Consider the following 13,580-nt stretch of genomic DNA (forward strand, 5'->3'; position numbering starts at 1 on the left):
AACAAATAAAGTGGAAAAAAAAAGTTAAAAAAACAATATTTTTACAAGAAAAATTAAAAGTTTCAAGCAAAAAAAAAAAGCATCCTTTTCCCGAAATAAAGTTACTTATTTTTTTTTTATAATAGGGAAAATAAGAAAAGTAAAAATATTAGGTATCGCTGTGTCCGTATCGACCAGCTCTATAAAAATATTACATGATCTAACCCCTCAGATGAACACCATTAAAAAAAAAAACTGTGCTAAAAAAGCATTTTTTTCTTCACCTTACATCACTAAAAGTACAACACCAAGTGATCAAAAAGGCGTATGCCCCACAAAATAGTACCAATCTAATCGTCACCTCATCCCGCAAAAACTGACTGCAATTGCGTGTCTACTCGCGCGGGTTTCCCGCAATGCACACGCAACGCATCCGGAGCAAATCCAGAACACCCGTGTGAAAGGGGACTTATTCAGATGGCCTTTATTGCCCAAGTAAAAAACATGTGAAAATCTCAATTTTTTTTACCTGAATTTAGGTTCCAAACCTAAGTTTGAGTGGTTAAACCAGCTGCTCATAATTTTCTCATTTATCTTAGCAGCGAGCCCTCTTGGCAAGAAATTCTTGATCCCCGTAGTATAGCGTCTTGACATTTTCATGTCTATAGGAAATCCACCATGAGAAATTCTGCTAACCACCCATGATCCATTTCTGGTGCTTAGATAAACCTAGGGCCATAAAAATATAGGTTTAGAAAATTTGTAAAAAAAAAAAACATTGGTATAGACCTAGGTAGAACTAAATCTGTGCTGATCGCTAGAGTAAATGTATTCTTGGTATAATATTACTGATCATATCACTGATTATTCAAGTAAATTTTAGCTTTAATTGGCAAACCCCAGTTAGGTCTTGTTTAGGGTACTTTCACACTTTCACGCGTTAAAGTTTTCCGGTATTGAGTTCCGTCACAGGGGCTCAATACCGGAAAAAAACGCTTCAGTTTTATCCTAATGCATTCTGAATGGAAAGCAATCCGTTCAGTATGCATCAGGATGTCTTCAGTTCAGTCCCTCTTTCAGTATTTGGCCGGAGATGCCGGATCCGGCATTAATTTCCATTGAAATGTATTAATGCCGAATCTGGTACCAAGTGTTCCGGAAAGCCGAATCTGGTTTTCCAGTCTGCACATGTGCAGACCTTTAAATCTGTGGAAAAAAAAAATACCGGATCTGTTTTTCCGGATGACACCGGAGAGACTGATCCGGTATTTCAATGCATTTGTCAGACAGATCCGCCTTCGGATCCGGAAACAAATGCTATCCGTTTGAATATGGATTTCTGGATCTGGCAATCCTCAAACGCGTGTGAAAGTACCCTTAACCCCTTAAGGACACATGACGTACCGGTACGGCATGTTTCCCGAGTCCTTAAGGACACATGACGTACCGGTACGTCATGGCTTTAAATAGCGATGCCGGCGCCGCGGGGGTTAATCGGAACGGGATGCCGGCTGAAATCATTCAGCCGGCATCCTGTAACAATGCAGGGGGGGGTCATTTGACCCCCCCGCATCGACGATCGCAGAAAACCGCAGGTCAATTCAGACCTGCGGTTTGCTGCGCTTTTTGCAGTTTCTGATCCCCGCGGTCCCTGACCGCGGGGATCAGAAACTTTAGAGTGCCTAAAATCAATATAGTATACCCCCCCCTGCACCCCTGCATGATTTGATGGCGGCGGGTGGTGCAGGGGGGGTGTCGCAGGCGGTGGGGGCGTTGCGGGAGGCGGGCGGTGCGGCAGGCGGGATCGCGATCCCCCGCCCGCCTCCTATTGCGTAATCGTTGGTGTACAGTGGGTATACCAGGGTGCCAGCACATTGCTGGCACCCTGGTATAAACGGCTGACATCGTTGATGCGATGTCAGCCGTTTAACCCTTTCCATACAGCGGTCCGTACGGACCGCTGTATGGAAAAGGTTAACAGTAAGAGGGAGCTCCCTCCCTCTCCGATCGGGGGGCTGCTGTGCCTTTGCAGCCCCCCGATGGAGAGGGAGAGAGCCCCCAGAGAGCCCCCCGAAGCCCCGTCCTCACCCTTCCCCGTCTGCGAAGTTCTGACCATAACTGAGCAGACGGGGAAGGTTCCCATGGCAACAGGACGCCTGCTCAGGCGTCCTGCTGTCCATGGTGCTGAACAGATCTGTGCTGAAAGCATAGATCTGTTCAGTGTAAGTAAAATACAGTACAGAAACCTATATAGTTTCTGTACTGTATTTTACAGACATCAGACCCACTGGATCTTCAAGAACCAAGTGGGTCTGGGTCAAAAAATAAAAAGAATAAGTGAAAAAAGTTAAGATAAAAAAAAAAAACATTTATCACTGAATAAAAATTAAAAAAATAAAATAAACTACACATATTAGGTATCGCCGCGTCCGTAACGACCTGATCTATAAAACAGCCATGTTACTTTCCCCGCACAGTGAACGCCATAAAAATAAAAAAATAAAAACTATGAGAAAATTGAAATTTTGCCCACCTTACTTCCCAAAAAAGGTAATAAAAGTGATCAAAAAAGTCGCATGTACGCCAAAATAGTACCAATCAAACCGTCATCTCATCCCGCAAAAAATGAGACCCTACTCAAGATAATTGCCCAAAAACTGAAAAAACTATGGCTCTTAGACTATGGAAACACTAAAACATCATTTTTTTTGTTTCAAAAATAAAATCATTGTGTAAAACCTACATAAATAAAAATAAAGTATACATATTAGGTATAGCCGCGTCCGTATCGACCGGCTCTATATAAATATCACATGACCTAACCCCTCAGGTGAACACCGTAAAAAAAAAAAAAAAAACGGTGTAAAAAAAGCTATTTTTTGCCATCTTACGTCACAAAAAGTGTAATAGCAAGCGATCAAAAAGTCATATGCACCCCAAAATAGTGCCAATCAAACTGTAATCTCATCCCGCAAAAAATTAGACCCTACTCAAGATAATCGCCCAAAAACTGAAAAAACTATGGCTCTCAGACTATGGAGACACTAAACAATTTTTTGGTTTTAAAAATGAAGTTATTGTATAAAACTTACATAAATAAAAAAAAATTGTATACATATTGGGTATCGCTGCGTCCGTGACAACCTGCTCTATAAAATTACCACATGATCTAACCTGTCAGATGAATGTTGTAAATAACAAAAAAAAAAACATGCCAAAAAAGCTATTTCTTGTTACCTTGCCGCACAAAAAGTGTAATATAGAGCAACCAAAAATCATATCTACCCTGAACTATTACCAACAATACTGCCACCCTATTCCGTACTTTCTAAAATGGGGTCACTTTTTTGGAGTTTCTACTCTAGGGGTGCATCAGGGGGGCTTCAAATGGGACATGGTGTCAAAAAACCAGTCCAGCAAAATCTGCCTTCCAAAAACCGTATGGCATTCCTTTCCTTCTGCGCCCTGCCGTGTGCCCGTACAGTGGTTTACGACCACATATGGGGTGTTTCTGTAAACTACAGAATCAGGGCCATAAATAATGAGTTTTGTTTGGCTGTTAACCCTTGCTTTGTAACTGGAAAAAAATATTAAAATGGAAAATCTGCCAAAAAAGTGAAATTTTGAAATTGTATCTCTATTTTCCATTAAATCTTGTGCAACACCTAAAGGGTTAACAAAGTTTGTAAAATCAGTTTTGAATACCTTGAGAGGTGTAGTTTCTTAGATGGGGTCACTTTTATGGAGTTTCTACTCTAGGGGTGCATCAGGGGGGCTTCAAATGGGACATGGTGTCAAAAAAACTGTCCAGCAAAATCTGGCTTCCAAAAACCATACGGCGCACCTTTCACTCTACGCCCCGCTGTGTGGCCGTACAGTAGTTTACGGCCACATATGGGGTGTTTCTGTAAACGGCAGAGTCAGGGCAATAAAGATACAGTCTTGTTTGGCTGTTAACCCTTGCTTTGTTAGTGGAAAAAATGGGTTAAAATGGAAAATTAGGCAAAAAAATGAAATTCTCAAATTTCATCCCTATTTGCCAATAACTCTTGTGCAACACCTAAAGGGTTAACAAAGTTTGTAAAATCAGTTTTGAATACCTTGAGGGGTGTAGTTTCTTAGATGGGGTCACTTTTATGGAGTTTCTACTCTAGGGGTGCATCAGGGGGCTTCAAATGGGACATGGTGTCAAAAAAACTGTCCAGCAAAATCTGGCTTCCAAAAACCATACGGCGCACCTTTCACTCTACGCCCCGCTGTGTGGCCGTACAGTAGTTTACGGCCACATATTGGGTGTTTCTGTAAATGGCAGAGTCAGGCCAAGAAAGATACAGTCTTGTTTGGCTGTTAACCCTTGCTTTGTTAGTGGAAAAAATGGGTTAAAATGGAAAATTAGGCAAAAAAATGAAATTCTCAAATTTCATCCCCATTTGCCAATAACTCTTGTGCAACACCTAAAGGGTTAACGAAGTTTGTAAAATCAGTTTTGAATACCTTGAGGGGTGTAGTTTCTTATATGGGGTCACTTGTATGGAGTTTCTACTCTAGGGGTGCATCAGGGGGCTTCAAATGGGACATGGTGTCAAAAAAACTGTCCAGCAAAATCTGGCTTCCAAAAACCATACGGCGCACCTTTCACTCTACGCCCCGCTGTGTGGCCGTACAGTAGTTTACGGCCACATATGGGGTGTTTCTGTAAACGGCAGAGTCAGGGCAATAAAGATACAGTCTTGTTTGGCTGTTAACCCTTGCTTTGTTAGTGGAAAAAATGGGTTAAAATGGAAAATTAGGCAAAAAAATGAAATTCTCAAATTTCATCCCCATTTGCCAATACCTCTTGTGCAACACCTAAAGGGTTAACGGAGTTTGTAAAATCAGTTTTGAATACCTTGAGGGGTGTAGTTTATAGAATGGGGTCATTTTTGGGCGGTTTCTATTATGTAAGCCTCGCAAAGTGACTTCAGAGCTGTAGTGGTCCCTAAAAATTGGGTTTTTGTAAATTTCTGAAAAATTTCAAGATTTGCTTCTAAATTTCTAAGCCTTGTAACATCCCCAAAAAATAAAATATCATTCCCAAAATAATTCAAACATGAAGTAGACATATGGGGAATGTTAAGTCATCACAATTTTTGGGGGTATTACTATGTATTACAGAAGTAGAGAAACTGAAACTTTGAAATTTGCTAATTTTTCAAAATTTTTGGTAAATTAGGTATTTTATTATGCAAAAAAATTAATTTTTTTGACTTTATTTTACCAGTGTCATGAAGTACAATATGTGACGAAAAAACAATCTCAGAATGGCCTGTATAAGTAAAAGCGTTTTAAAGTTATCAGCACTTAAAGTGACACTGGTCAGATTTGCAAAAAATGGCCTGGTCCTTAAGGTGAAAATGAGCCTGGTCCTTAAGGGGTTAAACAGGAAAATTTGGCATTTTTTTTTTTTTATGTTTGTTTGTTTTTTGCCTACTTAAAACTAGGAACAGATTGTGAATGGAAATGAAGAATAAAGAAAGTTCCTCTACTTCTAATTTTACTGGTTAGACGAATAAATCTTGTAAATGGGGTTGTCAGGCTTAGAAAACACAGTTTCAAATATCTGAATAGAGGGAAATCCCATGTTCATGACTCTTATCTACGGTATGTACCTGGCTACAGAATGACAGACCACTGGTTTAACTGCAAACTGAGCAATGCTTTATTTCCCGTGTGGTGTTGCTGCACAGGAACTAAACACTTCTGTTCCCCTACAGATCACAGTTGATCACTTACCAGTTGGATAACTGTGATCAGCTTATTGTCAGGGGGAACTTTTTAACAAAAAAGGATTGTCTAAAGTGGACAAATTTAATTTTCCTTCAAGATAAATTTGATCAGAGAATCTTACCTACTGCCATTTTATAACAAAATTGCCATCAGAATTCAAAATAAAACTATTCTTGATGAATATGTGAATAGAAATCCACTGAAATATTGCTACCTGTTTTGCAATATGGCTGAGTTCCACAGAAATATCTCCTGCTGAATTTCCTGTTCCCACAACAACAACAGATTTTCCACGATACTCTTCACATGTTTTGTATAAACGACTATGCATGTGGCGGCCTTTGAACTGACTTAAACCTGAAAGAAAAAATATACACTAAAGCAAAATATACACTAAAGCAAAAATAAACACTAAAAACCATCTCATTTTCTCATAGTTAGTTTCTTTTGTACACTCTGTAGTTACATTTGCAATGAGCCATAGGGACATAGTAACATAGTTTATAAGGCTGAAAAAAGACATCTGTCCATTCAGTTCTGCCTGTTATCCTGCAAGTTGATCCAGAGGAAGGCAAAAAAAAAAAAAAAAACTGTGAGGTAGAAGCCAATTTTTCTCTTTAAGGGAAAAAAAATTCCTTCCCGACTTCAATCGGCCAATCAGAATTACTCTCTGGATCAACAACCCATCTCTAGTAACTATAACCTGTAATATTATTACCCTCCAGAAATACATCCAGGCCCCTCTTGAACTCTTTTAGTGAATTCACCATTACCACCTCCTCAACAGAGAGTTCCATAGTCTAACTGCTCTTACCATGGATGGTGGAGAGAATGGGAGTAGTCATACTCACAATGGCACCCTTCACTCTGATGCTCCTTGCGTTGTACAGTCATAGGAAAGTGCACTCTCTTGCCCTCCCCCCACTCATTGTTCTCCCCTTATACAGTCTTTAATACACAATATATGAAATGCAATCACATTAACACCTGCAGTTGGACAACTGCACATTCTGCTTCCTTTTTGATAGCGGGTTTTAAAGGTAAAGTTACACTATGTGGATAGAGTTGTAGCTAGGCTTATCTTCACCCGAGGCAAAGATTTGATGCCCTAGCCCTATATTTTAAAGGTGTTGTCCAAGATTAAAAAAAAAAAAAAAAAACATGGATGCCTCCTTTCAAAAACCTTGCTGCACCATGGGTTGCATCTGGTATTGCAGCAGCTCCATACACTTCAATGAAACTGAGCTGCAAAGTCACACACACAACCTAGGGGCAGAGATAGTCCTGGTTGTGAAAGAAATAAACCATGCTTTTCTAATCCTGGACAACTGCTTTAATACCCTGGCTAAAGAAGAGTGAGAGTTGGGTACGCAGCAATATTCTATTATTTTTTAATATTTCCATTCTATATGCAAACTTACCACACATCAATGGCTTATTTCACTGAGAACAAAAGGATTGGGCAGTTGAAATCTAACATGTCCTACCCTAGCCTTATCTCCACTGACATCAGCCATCAAGTGAACGTCAGGAGGCGGTTATATACATTAATTGCCTGATTTTGATGATTTCACTTAATGTAGATCTAATTTGAATGGCAGCTTAACATATGCATGCTTTATGCCACCTAAAATAATAATTTGTGTCACTTAGTTGGAGCACTGTCAGTACTCTATAGCTATGATTTATACAAACTATAATGATAAGATAACATTTATTGTTTTAAGACAAATATCATTATTCAGTAACGCTGGGTTCAGACCTGAGCGTTCGCGATGGAGCGCTCTGTATGCGCGATTGTACGGGCGTTTCCAATCGCGCATACAGAGACAAGCAAACGCCCATTGTCGCGCGTTCCCGCTGAAGTCTATGTACGGGAACGCACGACAAGACGCCCCAAAGAAGCTCATGTACTTCTTGGGGCGTCGGGCGTTTTACAGCGCGATCGTACGCTGTAAAACGCTCAGGTGAGAACCATTCCCATAGGGAAACATTGGTTTGTGCCTGTTGACCGTTTTACAGCGCTCAGGTGTGAACCCAGCCTTACAGGATATCTGATTCTTCAAAGTGTGTCTCTCACTATTACTTTAAAACTTTTGGTAGGAACAGTAGATATAATCATTACCGGAGGACGTACACAAAAAATTACCTATAAAAATATATTTCAGTTTGCACAGCTCCTCCTGCCCTATAACATGCTGCCTGCAGATTGCACTGCATTTTTTAGTACTCATAGCACTCACCTGGAAAACAGTCTAGCGGCAGGTATGGATCAGTATAATGTCCATTGCAAACAATAACAGCATCAAAAACATCCATCTCTCTCTTTCCCCCATTTTGTATTTCAACATCCCACTTTCCTGTAGTTGAAAAATCTGGATGTTGTTTTACACTGCAAACTTTAGTCTAGATAAAGTACAAAAAGACAAGTTAAATGCATCTACTAGAGGCTTGTAAACCACTTCATGAAATGTTATCACTATATAATTATTGTTGAGTTAATTGAAGACTTTGATCCGAATTTCAGGGAAAATTCGATTCGCCGTGAAGCCAAATTTCCTCATGATTCATGGTAGTGAATCGATTTTCCCTGAATGACGGTAAAAATAAAAATCATACTTGCCTCATCCATTTGCTTGCAACGGGCCAGCCTCCGCCATCTTGATTGAAGATCTCACACAAAATCCTGTGTGCGGTGAAGCATGACGTCACCACAGGTCACGTGAAATTTTGCGCTAGATCCTAAATCAAGATGGCGGCAGCTGGCTCTCTTTTTTATTTTATTTGACAATCGCCTCTCCCTATCATTGCACCCACTACTTACAAAGAAATGTGCTTTGTGATAAAGTAACTCGTCACAAAGTACTTTTCCCCAGATTTTTTAATTTTATGGTGAATTGTAAAGTATAAATAGCTACTGAGCACACTGTTCATTCATCCTCTGAGGAAGCCATATGCCAAACGTGTGTTGGGGTCTGATCCACATTGGTTGGTGTTACTTTCTTTATGTATTCCCTGATGAACTCTGTATAATGTATATTGCATTAGGCACTTTGATGTTATTTACTGTAGGAGTCTGATTGTTCCTCGTTGAATTTTTGTATGAAAGGTTTTGTACTATGCAATTGTGAATATTTTACCCAATCCCTTTTAATGGTGGGAATTGTATTATATATTAGCGCCGAGCTCATTGATGGGACTTTTTCTTGATACAAGACATGTCTATTGTGGTTCTTTTCTTTGTATATGTATGCCGCTGATATTAACTTTTTTTTTTTTATTCCAAGAATTTTATTAAGAATCTAGCTAAATTTTCCATACATATTTATTTATATTTCTTTGTTTATAAAGGACATAAAGGACCTTTTCGTATTTTTTAATCTTATTAACCAAGTTAAGCCATATAGTCACATTTGGAATATCCCGTGAAAACCAAACCTGTGTAATCAAAAGTCTTGCCAAAAACATTACCTTTATCAAAAGAATCATTTTGTATTTATGACAGTTTACCTTGGAGAGATCACCCAATATCCAGCATTCCACCCTAAAAGGAATTGCTACCTTCAATTTTTGGGTAATAAAGTCATCAATCGCAGCCCAATATCCTTTTCTTCCTGAACAAAACCAAAATATGTGCACAAAGTCGGCACCTGGTGAATCACACCATGGACAATTGGATGTGTTCCTTACACCAGAATTATTAAGCCACAGTGGTGTAACATTAACTCTATGTAAAATATTAAATTGAACTAAAACATGATTAAAGTTGTGGGACACTAATCTTAGATGAGACAATATATTCTCTCAGTCATCTAATTGTATGGTTGAACCTTCAGCTCCCCAAGCCCTTTGTCCAGGAGAGCATTATCAAATAGTGCTTTAACTAATGATTTATAAAATTAAGCAATCTTAAGCTTGTGACCTGCAATTCCCATGAAATCATTTAAAGGTGTTGAAGTATCTACCTGTAACAATGATTTTTCTTTAACACTATGCAGTGCGGAACGTAACAAAAAATACCTACCAACTCATCTAGAACCTCCAAATAATGATTATGCCAAAGGGGTGTACAACCCAAAGATCCCTTTATTCCCAACCAGCCTCTAATAGTACGCCAGGAGTTACTAAGCAGTTTCCCAGCCTCTCTATAATCCTCTAGTATATTAGATAATTGGCCAGATTCCAGTAAGGTAAACATGCTATCATAGGAAGATCTGCTCACCAGGATCCTGTAATGGACTTTTCTTCCATTCACAAAATAGCCATAACTGTGAGGATATAAAGTAACCCTTAAAATATGGAAGGTTCAACCCTCCCTTTTTTTTTCTTTCGGTTTATAAAAATGTTACATTTTAAGTCTTACACACTTTCTTACCCAAATTAGATCATTAATAATTAGTTTAAAGAATTTATCCTCAATCCATATTGTGGAGTTACTCAGAATGTATAGGAACTGGGGTAGAATCACTATCTTAATTAGGTATATTCTATCGGCTCTAGGTAGAGGAAGTCTGAGCCACGTTGCAATTTTGGCTCTCGTTTTAGTTCTCAATGGAATCAGATTAAGGAGCAAATAACCTTCGATATTAGGAGATATCAACATACCCAAATATTTAAAGGAATCAGAAATCTTCAAGATATTCAAGAACCCCTCATTAAAAAGCTGAAAACTGTCTAAGGGCATAAGAGTGTTTTTTGACCAATTAATGTCAAGACCTGATACTTCACCAAAGAAATTAACTATTTGAATAATTCTTGGGAGTGTAATATTAGTATTCTGTATAAAAAATAATACATCATCTGCATATAAGGAAATGCAATCCTCCCTTCCCAGTATCCCAAACCCTTAAATCCCAGAATCTTGCCTTACCCTAGCAGCAAGAGGCTGGATATATATATCGTATAGTAATAGGGAAAGTGGGCATCCTTGACGGGTACCTCTATTCAGTGCAATGCTGTCTGTTAAGCCCCCATTAATATTCAACCTGGCCTTGAGGGACTTATACAAAAGCTTAATCATGTTTAAGAACCTAGCTCTGAATCTCATTTTTTCCAAAACCTTCCAGAGAAATCTCCACTTCACCCTATCAAAGGCCTTCAAAGGCCTTGGAGGCATCAAGAGACAAGATGGAGCAAGAGACCCCCCCCCCCCCCCTCGAAGATTGTATATTCGCAAATACTCGATGTAAATTATAATGCGTAGCCTTATTAGGGATGAAACCATTCTGATCCGAATGTATAATTGATGTAATAACCTTCACAAGCCTTGTCGCGAGAACCCTTGAAAGAAGCTTTAGATCTGTATTTAATAAAGAAATTGGCCTATATGCCTCCATATTTAAGGGGTCTTTGCCTTTTTTTTATATTAATATTATTACAGCTTCTGTCGTTGTTTCTGGAAGGGTACCATCCTCCAATGATTCCATTAATACCTTCAATAAACAAGGGAGAATGACCTCCCTGTATTTATGGTAAAATTGATATGGGAATCCATCTGAACCAGCGGAGGAGTTTCCCGGACAAGCCTTTATTGCAGCCTCCAACTCCCGCAGAGAGAATTCATGGTCAAGAAATTTCTCTTTGAGTATCCGTTAGGACTGGTAGGGCGATAGAATCCAGATTTACATCCATCATTTCATCTGGGATGTTCTTATCTGATTTATATAAATCTGCAAAGTACTTAACAAAAATGTTATAGATTCTTGATCATCTAATTAATCCTTCAGGTGAATGAATACTTGCTATTTCTTTTTTAATTATCCTGATTCAAAACCACCTTGGCCAACAGTTTACCTGGGCGACCCGATTCGGCAAAATATTTTTGTCCCTTATAGAAAAGCTTCTGCTGTGCCTTATCCAGAAGAAAATCGGAATAGGCCTGGCTTGCATTCTCCATAATTTTCCTATTTTTCTCCATTTTATTCCTGGAAAATTCCTTCATAGCACCTACAGCTAACTCTTTTAGTTCCCTCTCTTTCATATCATACCCCTTTTTCAAGTTGAAAATGTTATTAACAAATAGGCCCCTCATGAATGCTTTGAAGGCACCCCATACCAATTGGATTTTTGCTAAATTATAATTAATATGCCAAAAACGGACAATCTCCCGTTCTATCATTTTGTGGTTATTCATTATGGAGATCCAATGGGGGTTTAGTCTAAATGGGGGTCCTACCCAATATTTATTATCAATCATGGATACTTCCAGAGCAAATGGTACATGGTCCGATAAAGCCCTGGCCTCATATTTCATCCGCTTTATTTATCAAGGACAGATCTATCCTAGACATGGAATTTCCAGATTTACTTTCACAAGAATACCCTCTTTTCCCCTTCCCTAAATAACCCTATTCATCTATAAAGCCTGATTCCAAACAAAATCGTGCCAATGGGGATCATTGTGCATGGATATAGGTGTCTTCCCCATTGAGATCCTATCGGTTTCTGTATTACTGACAGAATTTAAGTCCCTATTAACTATCGAAGGACATTCAGGCCATTGCTCCATAAAGGTTAAAAAACAATTAAGTACATATCAAGAAAAGGGTGGGGGAATATAAACAAAGGCCAAAATACATAGTGTTCCAGCTAGTTTTCCATAGAGAAATACAAATCTACCTTGCTTATTAATAAAGGATGCCCAGCAGACAAAATCAATCTGATTATCAACTAACACTGTCACTGTCTAGAATAAATAGAAAAGGTGGAGTGATAAATCTGTCTGGCACATTCCCTATCGATCTGTCTAACCGTTTCCTTGGTGAGATGAGTTTCAACTAAGCAAACAATGGCTGGTAGATGTCTCTGTACCAAATCAAGAACCGCCTGTCTTTTTAGCTTATCCCCCAAACCCCCGAACATTCCAAGTTAAGATTTTAATCGACATCAAATCAATCGATAGATTCCCAGATAAGAAAACTATTCAAGCTCCCAACCTCCCATCCCTTCCTCCAAAGAGATGCACCGCAATCCATCCCATAAACCCCCCCAAACAACTTGATCCACCACATTACTGCACCAGATCTCTTACCCAAGGCCACTCCTTCCCCCCTGCACCCACCACTACCACAAAAAAAGTTAAGAAAAAAATAGATTTTTGTACTTACCGTAAAATCTGTTTCTCTTCCGTTCATTGGGGGGCACAGGCTTTGAGTATGGGTATAGCTGTTGCCGCTAGGAGGCAGACACTAATCACACAAAGTGTAAGCTCCTCCCTCTTCAGCTATACACTCCCTACAGGGACTAAGCTAAATAAGTTAGTGCAAAAGCAGTAGGAAAAGCCAGACACAAGAAAATTACATTATGTACAAACCCAGAGCCACACAGGCCCGAAAAGGCCCATAAACAAAAGAATGGGTGGGAGCTGTCCCCCCCAATGAACGGAAGTGAAACAGATTTTACGGTAAGTACTAAAATCTTTTTCTCATCCGTCTCATTGGGGGACACAGGCTTTGATCATGGGACGCTACAGAGCTGTCTCCAAGGGTGGGCATAACAAGCAACCCTCCCGTTAATCAGAGAACTGCCATCTGCAAAACTCTACGCCCCAGAGACACGTCAGCAGACCCAAAGGTGTGCACTCTATAAAACTTGGAAAAGTATGCAAAGACAACCAGGCCGCCGCCTTGCACACCTAAAGGGCCGAAGCCCTGTGATGCGCCACCCAAGAGGCCCCCACTGCCCAGGCCGAATAAGCAGTCACCCGGAAGGGTGGGGCCCGGTCCTTAACGCAGTACGCTTCTACAAAAGCCAAACAAATCCATTGGGAAATGGAAGTCTTTGACACTGCCAGCCCTTGTCCCGGCCCCTCTGGAATCACGAACAGGGAATCCGTT

The 13,580-nt window shown here is 39.6% G+C and overlaps 1 protein-coding gene across 2 annotated transcripts in view; it reads right to left on the bottom strand.

The window, feature by feature from the left end:
* The window catches only part of LOC122944005 (dimethylaniline monooxygenase [N-oxide-forming] 2-like), a 65,538-nt gene that overhangs the window by 26,102 nt on the left and 25,856 nt on the right, over positions 1–13,580 (bottom strand). For both annotated transcript variants that reach the window (XM_044302198.1, XM_044302200.1), the window contains 3 exons: positions 7,989–8,151; positions 5,960–6,102; positions 509–708 (listed from right to left, as the gene is read on the bottom strand). In XM_044302198.1, the coding sequence (XP_044158133.1) occupies positions 509–708; positions 5,960–6,102; positions 7,989–8,151 (506 nt within the window). The remainder of the gene's footprint in view (positions 1–508; positions 709–5,959; positions 6,103–7,988; positions 8,152–13,580) is intronic.

This window comes from Bufo gargarizans, chromosome 7, assembly GCF_014858855.1.
Source record: "Bufo gargarizans isolate SCDJY-AF-19 chromosome 7, ASM1485885v1, whole genome shotgun sequence".
NCBI lineage: Eukaryota > Metazoa > Chordata > Amphibia > Anura > Bufonidae > Bufo > Bufo gargarizans.